At 39.5% G+C, this 19,149-nt stretch overlaps 1 protein-coding gene across 1 annotated transcript in view; it reads right to left on the bottom strand.

Annotated features, from left to right (window-relative positions):
* Nucleotides 1-19,149, bottom strand: part of LOC136867642 (choline/ethanolamine kinase) — a 157,033-nt gene that overhangs the window by 80,038 nt on the left and 57,846 nt on the right. The window contains exon 2 of the mRNA XM_067144719.2: nucleotides 2,903-3,131. Coding sequence (XP_067000820.2) covers nucleotides 2,903-3,131 — 229 coding nt within the window. The remainder of the gene's footprint in view (nucleotides 1-2,902; nucleotides 3,132-19,149) is intronic.

Below are 19,149 nucleotides of genomic sequence, written 5' to 3'. Positions count from 1 at the left end.
TTAATTATAAAGGTCTAGAAAGACAAGCTTGAGCTGAACTGGAGGCAGGTTAGTTGTTTTCTCTAGTCTATTCAGAAACTGATGTAAAAATACTAACCCTGGGTCAATCTTAAGAGTCTAAATGAAGAAAAACAAGGGCATATTTTTATGACAGTATGAATATTATTCTCATTTCTTTATCTGAACCTCTTTAATAGCAACCAACTGTGCTGAAATTCAAGTTTGCAAGACAACCCAACTGAGCTAAAAATAATAATATTCAACATTGTCATCATTATCATCATCATCATATGGCCTCAGCTACTGTATTTAAGGCATTTTTATTAGATTTTTATTAGAGCCAATTTTGACACTTAATTTTAGTCTACCAGATGACAGAGATATTTGAACTGAATTGGGCAACCTGCTGCAGAGTTTTAATTCATTTTTCAGGTAAGCACAGATTGTATAACCAGAGAAAACATCATATAACACGAGAGTATTGAATGGATGTTTTTCTGCCTTTAAAAAAATCCAGCTACCTTTGTCAGATTTGAATCTGTGATCTTAGGATACAGAGGCCAACACTCTGCTTCTAATCCACAGAGGTAGCTTTATGATGAGCTAACCCAGTAAAATTAAAACACAGAGATATGTTTTAGAAAGTCATCTCTATAATAATAAGAATGTACTGCAGCCGAAAGACCAAAGAAAGATAATAACATCTACAGAACACCTCATTACATTTTACTATAATATGTTAATGACATTGTTCTTCTTGTGCACATTGTTAGGTGATATCTGTCACATTCCTGATTACATAGCTCACATATACAATTATTGCCGGGATTGAGATACGATTTGGTCACGCATATTTTGTGATTAAAGCCGTGGATGGCGTATCGGGTCACGACGTGTTTGAGTTCCTGATTTTCCTTCATCCAGTTTCTCTCTAACATGACACTTGTAGCCACTCTTCTCTCAGATGTTTTACATATTGTTCATTAGATGGCAGGAACAATTGGTTCCTCAGGTCCTCAACATAAAAGGTCTCCTTGACTAGTATATAAACCATTCTTGTAGCTGCTGATTTTCCCACTTTCAGTGCATTCTTAAGGAAGTATCCTTTGACACCTTCTATTTTTCCAAAGTCCCCAAATTTAAGACATTCCCAGATAAGTTCTAATCCATAAGATACTATCAGCAATATAGTGATGTTAAAAAGTCTCATAGCTGTAGCTAAGGACAGAACTGGGAGGTTCTTTATGGCTGGAATTGCTCTTGTAGCTGCTGTGGTTCTTTCTTGGATATGGTATCTAAATGACATTGTAGTAGTTCGCAGGGTAATTCCAAGATATCTAAAGTGGTTGATGATTTTCAGAGGTTCTCCATCGAGAGTAAGAGAATCTGTACCTGAGATTTTCCACCCTTTTGAAATGTCATTTGGACTGTCTTCTCCAAATTTATTGTCAGGCAATTTTTCTTTACCCACTTCTCCAACTCTATTAAAGCACCTTGTACATTCTTTCTATTGGGTTACCCCAGCACCGTGTTGTCTGCGTATAAGATAAGTTTTGTATCCGTTGTGCTCTGAAGGATGAAGGATACAAGAGAAGAAGCATGGGGAGATATCCGTGAGAGGCTTCAGTTGGAAAATAATTATATCGGCAGGACAGACCACAAATATAAAATTAGAAGGAATTTTAGCAGAAGCGATTGGGGTAAATTTTAATTCATTGGGAAGGGTGTGAAGGAGTGGAACAGTTTACCAAGGGTAGTGTTTGATCCTTTTCCAAAATCTGTACAGATATTCAAGAAGAGAATAAACAGCAACAGAGAAAATAAATGAAGTGTTAGAGGGCATTCGACCAGTGCAGGTTATTGTAAATAAAAAAATGTGTGTGAATAAATTAATTCCATCCCCTGGTCTAAGGAGTTTGGACAGTCAAAGTAGGGGACTGCCTGTAGGGGTTAAGTACAGTGGGGACTTCGAGGGCCCTGGGACCGCTATGGTAGCTGTGAAGACCCTTCAGGAACTCTGAAAAGTGGTGGCAAAAGTGGCTCTGGTTAAGACGCAGCAGGTCGTTATGCTACTTAGGTTCCAGAATGGGTAAAAAATAAAATAAAATAAATAAATGCAATGTAAAATTCAATCTTATACCAGTTGTATAGTATCATTTGAAGTAATTCCACATACTGTAGGCCTATATCAGTTGACTATATTTGTAAGTAGTACAGGAGATATTATAAGTAGAATTTTGTAAACAATAAAAATTTATTAAGGATGAGCTGTGCGTTTAATAGAAAAAATTGTTAGTGTAAATTGTATAATACTGTATTATAGGAAAATTTTCTTCTCTTGTTAATTTAATATTTAGTGCTTGACAATAATGTATTTTAGTGTACCATTTGCCACCAAGGTAGACACCTGATTTGCAAATAATGAGATGAGATGATATGAGAATGAGAGATGATGAGAGATGAGAGATGAGAGATGAGAGATGAGATGAGATGAGATTTGACGGCTGTAGGGATGTTAACCAATAGAGGGCTCTGTGGTTTTCTCATGTTATTTACTGACCGTACATTGCCCTGGAACTCTTATATGATACAAAGTCACCTCTATAAGAGTGTGATAATATGATGTACCAAAGATATTGTATGAAAGTGAGAAACTGACAAAAACAAGTTCATAAAAGGAAATAGATGCATGGAATTTTAACTGGCTAAACACAGAGTCAGATCATTATGACTTGATGCTTTAACAATCATGGGCACCAGGTTTCAGTTATGCAAATAGAAATCATGTAAAAAGTGCTGTTGAATTAAATTAGAAAAATTAAGAATAGATACAATGTTTGTCATAGTTATTTCAAAATTATGAGTACTATGTATGCCAATAAGTCATGCACCTAAAACGTACCGGGATGTACTCCTCGATGCGTCCACCTGGAAACACTCCAAATAGACGTGGGCCCCTCTGACTCTCAGACAGTAGTGTGAAGATGACAGACTCAGTAATGAGGCCTTCAAGTGCTCGTTCGCCATGGATCTGACCATACAACCGCAATAAAACACGGACTGGTTCTCCATGCAGTGCAGGATGCGTGGAAGGCAGGGCACAGTAGAAGAGGAGGTTGCTGAGCCCTCCACTACACACATAACACATTTTTTGTTAACTTTCGAAATTACAAGACATACAGAACATTGGCTGCATTAAGAGTCATTGGAAAGATGAAAAGTTAGTTGAAACTGAGACAGAAGGATATTTTATTGTTGGTAAAAAAGAATTTGATAATGTGCATTTTCTAAGACAGTTTTAGACATTTCCCCTCTGTATACAACATACTTTGAATTGGATGTAGAAGTATTAATCTGAGTTTAAGATAATGATCTGAATTCTGCCTGCTACTTCCCAATATTCATTGAGCCACATATGTCAATGTCTCGAATCTGAATCACCATTGTGATTGTAAAATGTTTCTTGTGACTTCAGCAAGGGACTACATGCTTAGTGATACTTCTTCCCCATTAATTAGGCAATAATCACCAAATTGGCATGTCTACAGCACTAATGATCCTTGAACATAAAACATTAATAATAATAATAATAATAATAATAATAATAATAATAATAATAATAATAATAATAATAATAATAATAATAATAATAATAATCATAATAATACATTTGTAGGTACCAAAGGTTATATGTAGAGATGAGAATTATAGGCATTAAAAACAGTTAAAATAGGCAGGCATATGGGCTCTTAAATTAGCCAAAATAGGCACTAACATGTAAAATAGGCAACAAAATAGGCATGAAAAAAATACTTATAATTTAATAACACACTCAATTACTATAAAAGGAATTTACAAGCAACGACTAAGACAAGAGTTGTGTTTGACTCACTGCAAAATCTAGCAATGAAACCTCACTGCTAATAGTTGAGCTAACAAACCAAAAGGACTTTTGTTCAATTCATGACACATCCTATAACATTTACAGCTGACATTGCTAATAATGTACCGGTAGAAATTAGTCGTCCACAGAGATTGTAATGTTGTGGAGTAGAAATCCAACTTAATCACTTCAAGAATATCAACTGGAAAAAAAAAGCATTTATACCATGGCAAGCGCTCCCATTCTTGCTACGCAATGCCTGCAGCAACTTGCTGAAGAAAACAACAACAGGGCTAATGAGGCCCAAAGGATGAAATAATATTGATTAAATAATTGACAACCGAGGCGAAATGGAAATTGAGATTCTCGGAGTTCACATGAAAGGTTCTCCAGTAAATCAGAATTATTGCTGCACCACTTGCGTAGTAAGTAAAAATCCCCCCAAACAAACAAAACCCTTGGCACTACAGCCCTTGAAGGGCCTTGGCCTACCAAGTGACCACTGCTCAGCCCAAAGGCCTGCAGATCATTCTTGGCTTTCTAGACTGGGGCCGCTATCTCACCGTCAGATAGCTCCTCAATTCTAATCACGTAGACTGAGTGGACCTTGAACCAGCCTTCAGGTCCAGGTAAAAGAACCCTGACCTGGCCTGGAATCAATACAATGGATGAGAAACGGCTAAGAAAATATTCAAGTACATCATTGGACTGAAGTCTTCGATGAAGTGGGTAGAAGAGGTAAAAAGAGATGCAATAGAAAGTGGACTTACATTGGATATGATTCACAACAGAAAGAATTTAGAAGCCGTTTGTGGGTTACTGTAGTCACATCCAAGTTCGTGAACCATGGGCAACGGCTGAGTGGCTTAGTAAGTGGTCCTGAGAGTCGGGGTACCAGTTGCTATGGAATGGGAGTGGGCATCTCGGACATATTCTGAGTCATGGCCCTCCTTGTGCTCAATTGGCTAGGACTATACAATCCACCGGTGGTCCATAACCCGTTAGAGGAGAGATCCTCACTTGGACTATGTGCAAGTAGGGTAGCATCCTGCTTCATGAATCGACCGAGCTCAGAACATTTTAAGCAAGCCTCGGACCTATGGGAGTAACGGAGTCCCACTCCCATTTGACAGGCGAGGGACTCCTTGGAAACAACTTGGCGAACGAAATGGAATTCGATGGGGAGCTATCAATATTAATGGCGCTTATGGAAGAAAGAAGGTAGAACTGGCTGAGTCAGCAAAGAGGATGCATCTGGATGTGCTAGGAGTAAGTGATATTCGGGTAAGGGGAGATAACGAGGAAGAGATAGGAGATTATAAAGTGTACTTGACGGGTGTTAGAAAGGGAAGAGCAGAGTCTGGGGTAGGGCTCTTTATCAGGAATACCATTGCACGCAACATAGTTTCTGTTAGGCACGTAAATGAGCGAATGATGTGGGTAGATTTGTCAGTTGGAGGAATTAGGACTAGAATTGTGTCCGTGTATTCACCATGTGAGGGTGCAGATGAGGATGAAGTTGACAAGTTTTATGAAGCTTTGAGCGACATCGTGGTCAGGGTCAACAGCAAGGATAGAATAGTGCTAATGGGCGATTTCAATGCGAGAGTTGGGAATAGAACTGAAGGATACGAAAGGGTGATTGGTAAATGTGGGGAAGATATGGAAGCTAATGGGAATGGGAAGTGTTTGCTGGACTTCTGTGCTAGTATGGGTTTAGCTGTTACAAATACATTCTTCAAGCATAAGGCTATTCACCGCTACACATGGGAGGCTAGGGGTACCAGATCCATAATAGACTATATCTTAACAGACTTCGAATTCAGGAAATCTGTTAGGAATGTACGAGTTTTCCGGGGATTTTTCGATGATACAGACCACTATCTGATCTGTAGTGAACTAAGTATCTCGAGGCCTAAGGTAGAGAAAGTGAAATCTGTCTGTGAACGAATAAGGGTAGAAAATCTCCAGGACGAGGAAATTAGACGGAAGTACATGGATAGTGAGAAGTTTCAAACAGCAGACAGTAAGCAGGTTCAGGATATAGAAAGTGAATGGGTGGCATACAGGGATGCTGTAGTAGAAACAGCAAGGGAATGCCTGGGAACAACTGTGTGTAAAGATGGGAAAAGGCGAACATCTTGGTGGAATGATGAAGTGAGAGCAGCTTGTAAACGTAAAAAGAAGGCTTATCAGAAATGGCTCCAAATAAGGGCTGAGGCAGACAGGGAGTTGTATGTAGATGAAAGAAACAGAGCGAAACAAATAGTTGTTGAATCCAAAAAGAAGTCGTGGGAAGATTTTGGTAACAACCTGGAAAGGCTAGGTCAAGCAGCAGGGAAACCTTTCTGGACAGTAATAAAGAATCTTAGGAAGAGAGGGAAAAAGGAAATGAACAGTGTTTTGAGTAATTCAGGTGAACTCATAACAGATCCCAGGGAATCACTGGAGAGGTGGAGGGAATATTTTGAACATCTTCTCAATGTAAAAGGAAATCATCCTGGTGGTGTTGTGAACAGCCAAGCTCATGGGGAGGAGGAAAATGATGACGGTGAAATTATGCTTGAGGAAGTGGAAAGGATGGTAAATAAACTCCATTGTCATAAGGCAGCAGGAATAGATGAAATTAGACCTGAAATGATGAAGTATAGTGGGAAGGCAGGGATGAAATGGCTTCATAGAGTAGTAAAATTAGCATGGAGTGTTGGTAAGGTACCTTCAGATTGGGCAAAAGCAGTAATTGCACCTATCTATAAGCAAGGGAACAGGAAGGATTGCTACAACTATCGAGGTATCTCATTGATTAGTATACCAGGCAAAGTATTCACCGGCATCTTGGAATGGAGGGTGCGATCAGTCGTTGAGAGGAAGTTGCATGAAAACCAGTGCGGTTTCAGACCACAGAGAGGCTGTCAGGATCAGATTTTCAGTATGCGCCAGGTAATTGAAAAATGCTACGAGAGGAATAGGCAGTTGTGTTTATGTTTCGTAGATCTAGAGAAGGCATATGACAGGGTACCGAGGGAAAAGATGTTCGCCATACTGGGGGACTATGGAATTAAAGGCAGATTATTAAAAGCAATCAAAGGCATTTATGTTGATAATTGGGCTTTAGTGAGAATTGATGGTAGAATGAGTTCTTGGTTCAGGGTAGGCCTACCTACAGGGGTTAGACAAGGCTGTAATCTTTCACCTTTGCTGTTTGTAGTTTACATGGATCATTTGCTGAAAGGTATAAAATGGCAGGGAGTGATTCAGTTAGGTGGAAATGTAGTAAGGAGTTTGGCCTATGCTGACGACTTGGTCTTAATGGCAGATTGTGCCGAAAGCCTATAGTCTAATATCTTGGAACTTGAAAATAGGTGCAATGAGTATGGTATGAAAATTAGCCTCTCGAAGACTAAATTGATGTCAGTAGGTAAGAAATTCAACAGAATTGAATGTCAGATTGGTGATACAAAGCTAGAACAGGTAGATAATTTCAAGTATTTAGGTTGTGTGTTCTCCCAGGATGGTAATATAGTAAATGAGATTGAATCAAGGTGTCGTAAAGCTAATGCAGTGAGCTCGCAGCTGCGATCAACAGTATTCTGTAAGAAGGAAGTCAGCTCCCAGACGAAACTATCTTTACATCGGTCTGTTTTCAGACCAACTTTGCTTTACGGGAGCGAAAGCTGGGTGGACTCAGGATATCTTATTCATAAGTTAGAAGTAACAGACATGAAAGTAGCAAGAATGATTGCTGGTACAAACAGGTGGGAACAATGGCAGGAGGGTATTCGGAACGAGGAGATAAAGGCTAATTTAGGAATGAACTCGATGGATGAAGCTGTACGCATAAACCGGCTTCGGTGGTGGGGTCATGTGAGGCGAATGGAGGAGGATAGGTTACCTAGGAGAATAATGGACTCTATTATGGAGGGTAAGAGAAGTAGAGGTAGACCAAGCCAACGATGGTTAGACTCGGTTTCTAACGATTTAAAGATAAGAGGTATAGAACTAAATGAGGCCACAACACTAGTTGCAAATTGAGGATTGTGGCGACGTTTAGTAAATTCACAGAGGCTTGCAGACTGAACGCTGAAAGGCATAACAGTCTATAATGATAATGTATGTATGTATGTATGTATGTATGTATGTATGTTTGTATGTATGTGTACAGCATCAAATTATTCCAGGAGAAACCACCAAAATGTAGACCCAAATTGGTCATATCTGAGAAAGAACGGAAGATTAGAAGTGAAAGATGAAGAAGTTCTGGGAGAAGAAGAAGAAGAAGAAGAAGAAGAAGAAGAAGAAGAAGAAGAAGAAGAAGAAGAAGAAGAAGAAGAAGAAGACTTAGGTTCAATGCAGTCCATAGGTGGCCAAATTCGGAAACAAGAAGAAGAAGAATGAAAACGGAGGCACTATAAATCCTGAATATGTAAACATTTTATTTGTTTCTATTCGTCAGCCTTGGTCAGCCAGGTCAGCTATCATGAAGACTATTTTCCATTGCCTGCAATAGATCGTGCATCATGTGTGCCCACAAGGCAGCCACCCTCGTTGAAGGTTGAAAACCGCGTAAGTTAATTTGAAATTGTTGTGGCATTCGCCCATAACCTTCTGTTTGTCACAATTTAGTAAGACACTTCAAGGGATGCTAGAGGCTTGTTAACCTGAGAGCTTACATCCCTCAGACTCTCTTTGCTTCCCCCTCCCCCCCGCCATGCACAACGGTTACTAACCGGATTTCACACCAATCCAGACCAACGGTCTTTTCACTGGCCTGGTGTTGTTGGTAAAGATAGTCTTGGCAACCTTGTAAAACGCGCTGTGGCATCGTCCTAGCCAGGCTACATTAGGTCTGCAACCTGTGTTTTGCGAAGGCTTAGCAACAGTGTAATAGAATTCACGTTTTTTGTTTTTGCAAGTTGCTTTACGTCGCACCGACACAGATAGGTCTTATGGCGACAATGGGATAGGAAAGGGCTAGGAGTGGTTAGGAAGCGGCCGTGGCCTTAATTAAGGTACAGCCCCAGCATTTACCTGGTGTGAAAATGGGAAACCACGGAAAACCATCTTCAGGGCTGCCGACAGTGTGGTTCGAACCCACTATCTCCCAAATACTGGATACTGGCCACATTTAAACGACTGCAGTTATCGAGCTCAGTTCACAATTTTTAAAAATTGCATTTCAGTTGTAAATCTCTATTTTCACAGGAAATGAATCACAGTTCAAAATACCGATTTAAATTTCATCCATTCTGTGATAAGAGACCACCGGCGTTCTACCTCCTCGTTCAGTGATTTACATTTTAGCAATATAAAAGAATAATTGAAAGTTCACGACTAATACAGCATTGCAACAAAACAACTTGCCACAATACATAAATGAATAGGCCTATATATGCTACAATGAAATGCGATCATAGTTCTCAATCATAAAAAAAGATAAAAGGAACAAACTTGGGATCCCCTGTGATCCACTGCTTCAGCCAGTACGACTTCGACAATTTTTCTTTGGGCATTGCCGCAAACACACTTCTTTTTCTTCTTCTACTTCACAGTAAATCACAACGCGTTCTGAACATAAAGCGTACGTGTACAAGAGTTCACATCGAAAGGGAAGTACAGGGCATATGGGTAGTGCAACATAGTTTGACGTTGACTGGTTCTCGCATATGTCTTAAGGCTAGTACACACAAAGTTGCGGAACATGTGTATTGCGACAAGTTCCAGGGATGTCCTGCGACATTTTTTCCGTGTTTGGGACTGTCGCAATACAAAAGTTGCATGTCGCAGGTCTGCCATTCGAAATGGGACACATGATACAAATGTTGCGCAACATGATGTAGTCTGGACGTGTCGCGAGACAAAGTTTCGGGACACGCCGATGCCAGTGTGCAGATAGCCGCCACATGTTGGTGTTGATTCGTGTTCTGTTGTTTTGCGATGGAAACTACTCTAAAAATCATTGAGGATTTACACACCCTCCTTTGTCTTTGGGATGTTATGTCTACCAAGTATAAAAACAGAGACAAAAGGAGGGAAGCAATGGAGTCTCTGGCTAAAAAGTTCACTATGTCCATTCACGAGATGGAGAAAAAGATTCACAACATTAAAAGCACATAAAGTAATTTCTTGCGCCATTTAACACGATTCCTTTGGTGCAACTGGCTCTATAGATGTGGACGCGGGGCATTGTATCGCAACAGTCGAGGGACAGTGTCGAGCAACTGTTCCCATACAATGTCCCGCGACTTTGTCGCTAGGTGTGTACTAGCCTTTAGGTACTTAGGAGGTTGGAGGGGTTGAAGTCTTCGAGGTCAAATTGTTCCTTGTTTCTCCTGATGGAAATTTCCCTGGAACTATTTCTGGTGACTTCTGATAATTCCCATTTTTGTTCGTGGGGTAAACAGATATTGAAAAAAATAGAAGATAATTCTGTCGAGCACACTAGCTACAATATAATACACTGGAAGAAAATCAGCTTAAAAAAATATAGTCAAAAGGCATCAAATAGGCATTTATACTCCAAACAGGCACTAACCCCTGAAATAGGCATTTATAGGCACAATAAAACCAACAAAATATAGCTAAAAAGACCCTAAAATGGATTTATATCTTAAAAGCCTATGTTTCTGAACACAGGAATAAAGTAGGCAAATTCCCGTCTCTAGTTATATGCATTTGACACATATTTTCTGGCATTTTTCACGAGCAAACAATAAGAACAGGTACCGGTATCTAAATTATTCGCATTTGTAAAGATGGATGAGATGGCAGATTGGCTAACACTAAAAAAGCATGTAGAGGAAGTTGTTTTGTCTTCAAATGTTGTTTAGTTGCAGGCAAACATTTTCAGAGAACTATAGTTCATCCAGGCCTATTTTTGATGGCAATAATATGTTGGCAGGAATGACAAATTGATATTCCTGAATGCCCTCGGTGTTTTTCATTATAAAGAGCAGCAGTTAATGACTTACTGTTAGCATTGCTGTAAGTAGCAAAAGTCACTCTCTCCTTTGCAAGTTCTGGTCATTTCATGGTGTTTAGTGCGGCACGAGTTCTTTGTAGAAATATCTTATATTTTATAGTTCAGCCCGATTCATCAGAATGGGGTGTTATTGGATGTTATGGCATATTCTTTAACAATTTTTTTTAAACTGTGAAACAAATGTGCTTGAAGATAGATGATCAGCTGATAACTTCCCACCTGAAATCACCACATTTTGAATTCCATGATTTTTTTTTCCCATCGATGCAACCTGCTTTTGCTCACAACACAAGTATCATTTTTACCTCCCAATGTTTTATTCAATGTTTTTAAATAATGGAGATAGACAATGGAGTTCCTTTTTCCTTTCCTGCAAAAAGCATGATCTAGCAGTTCAGATTTAGGCTTTGTCAATGTTTTATATTTTCTCTTCTTTTAAAACCATCATTGTATGAGTTTTTATCTCTTTCCTATTTTTACTCTAGTCTTTAATCGTAGTAACACCCGTCTGGCCCCGCGGTGTAGGGGGCAACGCGTCCACCTGTCGGGGACTGAGTGTTTGTGTTGTCCTTAACGTTCCTTTTCTCACATTCAACACTCTACACTTCCACAATTACAATTACATGCTGGTGCAAGTAGTGGCAAAAGATCTTTTTATATTTTTTATAAAAAAACGAAAAAATAGTAACACTCGCACCAGCTTCATTTCTTGATATGGTGAACAGCTTTAGCATTTTACAGTAAACATTTACTTTGAGTGTGCTTATTTGTAACATTATGGGAACCAAAAGTTGTAAACATGTTAAGATGACTTTAGATATAAATTATTACAGTTCTATAATGAAATAACATTTTAATGTTAATTTATTTACTTTTTAAAATTGAAATTAAATAGTTAAATTTTATAAACAATAATGAATTATCACTGTGATATTATTAGAAGAAAGTTTAAAGTGCTTGAAAGATTTCCAGTCACACGTAGTGGGGCGTCAGAATGAGCCGAGTCCCCAAAGCATAGCCTATGATGAATATTGAATCTTCTTTTATCAAAGATACTGCACAGAATCCAAAAACAGTGGACCAGATAGTCTACAGAGACCTTATTATTACAGTACCCCATTCGTGCAGAATTTGCACCATTTTTGTCCTGCTAGCTCCAGCGACAATGGATGCAGCAAGTTGGAGCTATAGCCCACACTGCGGGAGAGTCGCTTACTCTTTTGCAAAGGTATTTTGGAGATCACCTAATTTCTTGTGGAGCTCCATTCCTTTACCCTTCCTGCTCCCCGGATCTCACAGCCTCAGATGCCTTCATATGCGGCATGTTGAAAGAATTGGTTTTCAAGATAGATGACTCACCTACAAATATTCCTAAATTATTAATTAATTAATATATTTAATGCAGCCAAATAGCCATAACAGAGAATATAGGTTACATTGATGGGTTACATATTTGCATAATCACGTATAGACATTGTTCTTCTTGTACAGAATTCAATATGGTACTGTTCACACGTTTATGCAAGAAAATAACGTAATATTTTCTGCCCTTACAGCAACCTTTATTCATCATGAACAATAATCTTCAGAAATCCTATGAACAATGTGTGGCACGTCTTTTGAACGTATACTGTACCAACGCAATTAAAAACATTTCCGTGTTGTTTGTTTTGCCGTATACGACATTTGTGTGTATTTAACATCCGTGCTTCTATTTTTCATTTACCGTAGGACCGTAGTAATACTGTTGACTTGGGATGTGTATTCCCTCCTATGAACTTCCCGACTCAGCACACACAAACGATGAACTTTTCATATTGGCAACACTAATAGTGTACATGCACAGTATTCCTATGCTGGTCAGATGCATATCCTAGGAGTTCCTTCCAAGTCAATGAATTAGAGTTATTAAATATTCAAATTATAATTTATGGTTTTTCATAGACTAATTACCGTACACTAGGCTGACTGGCTCAGACAATTGAGGGGCTGGCCTTGTGACCCCAAATTGACAGGTTTAATCCTGGCTCAGTCTGGTGGTATTTGAAGGTGCTCAAATATGTCAGCTTCTTGTCGGTGGATTTACTAGCATATAAAGAACTCCTGCGGGACAAAATACCAACACCTCGGTGTCTCCAAAAAGCATAAAAGTAGTTAGTGGGACGTAAAGCAAATAACATTCTTCTTGTCTTCGGATAGGTGTACTATGGACCATGTTAAGTATTGTTCATTTCCGGTTCTTCTTCCTCCTAACAGCCCATTACTTCTTCATCCTTTCGGAATGGGCTGCTTTGTATTCCTGCGACCAATTGTTGCCGGTACGTTTTCTACTCATTCAATCTCGGGATCCCTTAATTTTGTTGATGACCATCCTGCTCTCTTCTTCCTGCTCTCCATGTACTCCAGAATTCTCTTGACTGTTCTTTCTGTTGGCATTCTTTTAATGTGTCCATAGAAGCAAAGTCTTCTCTTTTTAAAGGATGTTGTGATTTTCTCAGTCCTTTTGTATAGTTCCTCATTTGGTTTCAGTCTAAATTCTTGTCCCACTTTCCTAGGCCCTAGTATCTTCTCTGTCAGTGTGACAAAGCAAATTGTAAAAAAATATATATAGGCTTATATGTTATTATGATAAACTAATTGCTTGTTGTTACAGTAGTCTATACCAACTATTTAAGAAAATCAAGTTTTCACTCATTACCACTGGCATAGCCAAGGGGGGCCACTAAAAAGTCACCCCCCACTAAAAAGTTTCCTGAAACTAGAGCAAGGATCAGCCATTGTTTTATGTACGGTACGAACAACTGAAAAACTTACGCTGAAATGTTAAATTAACGTAGCGACAAGGAATCTACTGGCAAAGCTCAGTAGAGCCATACATAATTATCCATACTTGTGCTGCTTGAATGAAAGGAAATCACTTAGGATTGTAATGCTCAGGGATATTTCCCTGTAGAGGCCTCAGAATTGGGAATATATATATATTTTTTGCTATTGGCTTTACGTCACACCGACACAGATAGGTCTTATGGCGACGAGGGGATATAACCATGTGTTGACAAATGTCAAGAGATGAGGAAAAGGGCAATTTGCAAGGGATTACTCAGTAGGGTGCCAGAACGTGACCACCGAGATAAAGGGAACCACGGCCAGATACAGTTGCAAGCTTATAACATCGTGTCAGATTTTACACATCGGTTCCAGGAAACAAAAATGTCCTAGGGATCCTGGCGTTGTACCATGGTTGAGAGATGTGCTATTGTGCTGTATTTAAGTTGCAGCATTGGGAAGACTGTGACAGGATTGTGAGCTGCATGTTAGTTCCTCATTTTGTGCCATAGAAGAACTTTTTTGAAGATGGACTGTTTTGTCATAAAGAAGCCAAAACTATGTGCATCCTTGGTAAGTTATTAAAAAGTGTTTTTTTTTATTCTAACAGTAGCAAGACAGATAATGGATGCATGTCTAAGTTCTATAGGTACGCCTATATATTTTGTCAGATGCCTGGGGACTGATTGGAACCTCAAATGGCACCATCAAAAGTGTGGGTAACTATTTTGTAATTAGCAGACGTGAAAATTCCGTTCTAATGGATCTATCTTCTCATCAAGACGGCCCAGACTTGAATCGCAGTTGATGCATGAAATATTTTTAAAATGGGAAGTCACGTTCTATTGATCTAGATTCTACTTAAAAACACTACATCCCGTCCCTTACCTTTCTTTAGTACCTTTGAGCCATAACCGCATCGTTTATGGTGGTGTATTTTGAGTATCCAACCATTCTTCGGGCTTAACTTGTACTTCAAATGGTGAGTGGATGCAGTGGCGTACCCACAAAGTAATTTCAGTGGGTGGGGTATAAGTCCAGGCCAGTAGCGTGGATACAACTTTTCCTTGGAAGGGGTTGTGAAAATATTTTTTATTTAGAATTTGCTTTATGTCACACGTCTTATGGTGACGATGGGAAAGGAAAGGGCTAGGAGCAGGAAGGAAGTGGCCGTGGCCTTAATTAGAGTACAGCCCCAGCATTTGCCTGGTGTGTGAATGGGAAACCACGGAAAACCATATTTAGGGCTGCCGACAGTGGGGTTTGAACCCACTATCTCCCGGATGCATGTTCACAGCTGTGCGCCCCTAACCGCACGGCCAACTCGCCCGGTGGATACCGTATGAAAAGAAAGCTGGTCCTACCGAGTGTAGTGATAGATCTTCAGTAGATATTGATGGTTTTGATTGTTAACTCTGTCAGTGCCGGGAATCGAATGCAGGATGCCTTAATTCAAATTCTAAAATAAGGAGATCTAAAAGTAAACAGCTGGCCCCACGGTGTAGGGGTAGCATGCCTGTCTCTAACCGGAGGCCCCGGGTTCAATTACCAGCCAGGTCAGGGATTTTTACCTGGAGCTGAGGGCTGGTTCGAGGTGTACTCAGCCCACATGCTTATAATTGAGCAGCTGTCTGACGGTGAGATGGCACCCTCGGTCTAGAAAGCCAAGAATAACGGAGGAGAGGATTCGTCATGTTGACCATACGACACCTTGTAATCTGCAGGCCTTCGGGCTGAACAGCGGTCACTTGGTAGGTGATGGCCCTTGGGTGGTGTTATGTCATGGCGTTTGGTTTGGAAAAGTAGGCAGAGAAGGAAGCGACATCCCTACAAGGCCCTTTAGCTTCCAGCTAGTTCTTCTGTCCGGTGTCGTGCATTTAGGGCAGTTGGAAAACGTATGCCTTAATAAATGCTCCTAATCAAACCTTTGTAAAAATACTAACTGCATCTATTTATATCAATAATCACAAACGCCTCCTTATCATGTGGTACAGTGGGTTGAGTCGCTGTCCTTCTGAGTCCGATTTCGCAGGTTCAAGTCCCGACTTGGGTCGATGGCTGTTAAAACGGTGTTGAAATGGCAACAGCTCCATGTCATTGGTTTCTGGCAAGTTAATAAAAGTTATATATACGAATAATAGCATCACAAAACTGTAAATTTATACTACAGTACCATATTCTGTATCCCAAGCTTGCAAGGGAAACTAATAGGACAAGGTAAACCCTATCTACCATATGTTGTGACGTGTATTTTTCTTTACCAACTAGCATAATATATATACCCATACCCCTTACATTCTGTGTGTATATATATATATATATATATATATATATATATATGTGTGTGTGTGTGTGTGTGTGTGTGTGGGCACATGTGGTGTGGTGTGTGCATCTTTACTCAAACTCTTTATTCTTGCATTCATTTCACTTGTACTCGGAATATATGAAAAACTGCAGTTATGTTGGGATGGGAATAACAGAGGTTGGTGGTGGGGGGGGGGGGGAGGGGGTGTCGTCCAAGAAGTCCAGACTCCCCAGAAGTTTTAACGAATGTACTTTTATTAAGCCTTTTATAAATGTTGATTGGACCAAGCTATTTCAGATTCTGAAGGTGATTGGGATCAGATACCAAGAACGAAGAATTATCTACAATCTGTATAAAAATCAGTCTGCAGTGATAAGAATTGGGGGCTTTGAAAAAGAAGCAGTAATCCAGAAAGGAGTGAGGCAAGGCTGCAGTTTGTCCCCCTCCTTTTCAATGTTTTCATAGAACAGGCAGTAAAGGAAATCAAAGAGGAATTTGGAAAGGGAATCGCAATCCAAGGAGAGGAAATCAAAACCTTGAGATTTGCCGATGATATTGTTATTTTATCTGAGACTGCAGAAGATCTCGAGAAGCTGCTGAATTGTATGGACGAAGTATTGAGTAAGGAGTACAAGATAATCACAAACGCCTCCTTATCATGTGGTACAGTGGGTTGAGTCGCTGTCCTTCTGAGTCCGATTTCGCAGGTTCAAGTCCCGACTTGGGTCGATGGCTGTTAAAACGGTGTTGAAATGGCAACAGCTCCATGTCATTGGTTTCTGGCAAGTTAATAAAAGTTATATATACGAATAATAGCATCACAAAACTGTAAATTTATTATTATGTTTTCATAGAACAGGCAGTAAAGGAAATCACATGCCTTCGTTCGACTGCACTCCATTACTTTTGTTTTGAACTTATTTAAATCAGGAAATGAAGTCTTAAAGGAAGTAAATGAATATTGTTACTTGGGTTGTAAAATAACTAACGATGGCAGAAGTAAGGAGGACATAAAATGCAGATTAGCACAACCAAGCAACCAAGGAAGAGCTTTCTTAAGAAAAGAAATTTGCTCACTTCAAACATTGATATAGGAATTAGATGTTTTTGAAGACTTTTGTGTGGAGCGTGGCATTGTATGGAAGTGAAACATGGATAACTAGCTCAGAAAGAAAGAGAATAGAAGCTTATGAAATGTGGTGTTACAGAAGAATGCTGAAGGTGAAATGGATAGATCGAATCACTAATGAAGAGGTACTGAATCAAATTGGCGAGAGGAGATTGATTTGGCTAAATTTGACGAGAAGAAGAGATAGAATGATAGGACACCTCTTAAGACACCCAGGACTTGTTCAGTTAGTTTTTGAAGGAAGTGTAGATGGTAAGAACGGTAGGGGTAGACCAAGGTATGAATATAACAAGCAGATTAGAGCAGATGTAGGATGCAGTAGTTACGTAGAAATGAAAAGGTTAGCACAGGATAGGGTGGCATGGAGGTCTGCATCAAACCAGTCTATGGACTGATGACTCAGACAACACAAATGTATATTATTATTATTAGCTTCCGGAATCTGCACGAATCCACCACTCTTACTTGGAACCAAGGACACTCATTTTCTTTTTAGGTATTCTATACCACCTAAACTGTGGAAGTTTGGACACCTATCAGAATAAAATTCTGGATGAAGAACTACCTCAATGCAGGCCCACCCACCCAAACTGAAATCCTGGCTATGCTACTGCTCATTACAGTAGGTATCTTAGCATAACAAATGCTGATTTTGTAGATATAACCAACTACCGGTACCCTTAATCTTTAAAAACCGGTATTGAGTTTTGTTACTATCCTGTAGGCTTCACTTGTATTACAATAGGAGGGGGTGCCTAAACGGACGGTGCCGTACACAGAACGTCATGCACCTTAAATCTGTGGCTGGTACTCCAACACAGATTGTCGGATAAAATTCAAACACATGTTAGTGAAAATACAGACAATTTTATAGTACCGCATATTAATCCACTATAATAACCGAAGTCCCTAACTGGAAACGACAACTACTAATCAATTATTACAATTCTTCAAAAGTATATGGAATTTAATGAAAATGCCTGATACACAGAGCTCCATTATTTCAATCACGTTTACCGTATTTATTTTTCCAGATTTCGTGTCAGTAGAATATTAGGGATGAATTAGATCCGTAGATATGATATTTGCTTTGGGAATTTCTCATTCCGATAAAATATGGTTTGCGAGTTAATATTTCTTGTCTCATTGACAGTTGACGACAACGTTGCCTCGTTTTTGTCCCTGAGGAATCTTTCCGTACCAGGTGCACGAACATCGATCTGCAAGCGCGGATGAGAAATCTCGTTGAAGGCTGTACGACCACAATATTAAATGTTCGCAGTCGTCGTAGCGCTGGGAATTGCTTTGCTTCTGTCACAAAGGTCGCAAGACAAGACGATAAGATCGCCAATTCTCTCGAATGTTCCGCAAACTCCCTGAAAGACTTCATATTTCTCGTGTCTGACTTGGCGTCCATATACCGTAACACAGGCATCCTTCAAGTGTTTTTTGTTTTGTTTGATTTTTGCTTGTTGAGCTGGAAAAGTTATTTTAAAACATACAGTAATTGATTAACGTTGAAGTTGAACGGAAAAAAAAAATAACTGAGTGAAATTAAAATTACCGGTAGGTAATCATTTCAAAGTGGTATTTTATTTTTGCTAGTGGTTTAACTTCAGATAGGTTCTCGTCTACGGTGGGATAGAAAGTGCTAGTGCTGAGAAAGAAACGGCCGTGGCTGTGTCACTATCATTTTTCTTGGTGTGTAAATGTAAAACTACAGAAAACTATCTTGAAGGGTGCTGAAGTGGTATTTGAACTCTCCATCCCTTGAATACAAACTTACAGTTCGCCGCCTGTACCACGCAGTCAACTCGCTCGATACCGGTACAGTACTTAAAAAGTTTACCTGATTCAGGTAGCTTAAAATAACTTTTAACGATTAAAAATTAAAAACGAAGTCACTGTCCTATTATAAATGAGATGTAGCGTTTGTTGGATGTTCCTAATAACGTTTCCTTTCCTGATTTATTTTCGACCCTGTGGATATTATGTCAGCGTGAATTTCATATTTCAATACGGTATGT

The sequence above is a fragment of the Anabrus simplex genome, chromosome 1, assembly GCF_040414725.1.
Source record: "Anabrus simplex isolate iqAnaSimp1 chromosome 1, ASM4041472v1, whole genome shotgun sequence".
Classification (NCBI taxonomy): domain Eukaryota; kingdom Metazoa; phylum Arthropoda; class Insecta; order Orthoptera; family Tettigoniidae; genus Anabrus; species Anabrus simplex.
The sequence above is the reverse complement of the archived record's forward strand: the minus strand, read 5'-3'. Positions and strand labels throughout refer to the sequence as shown.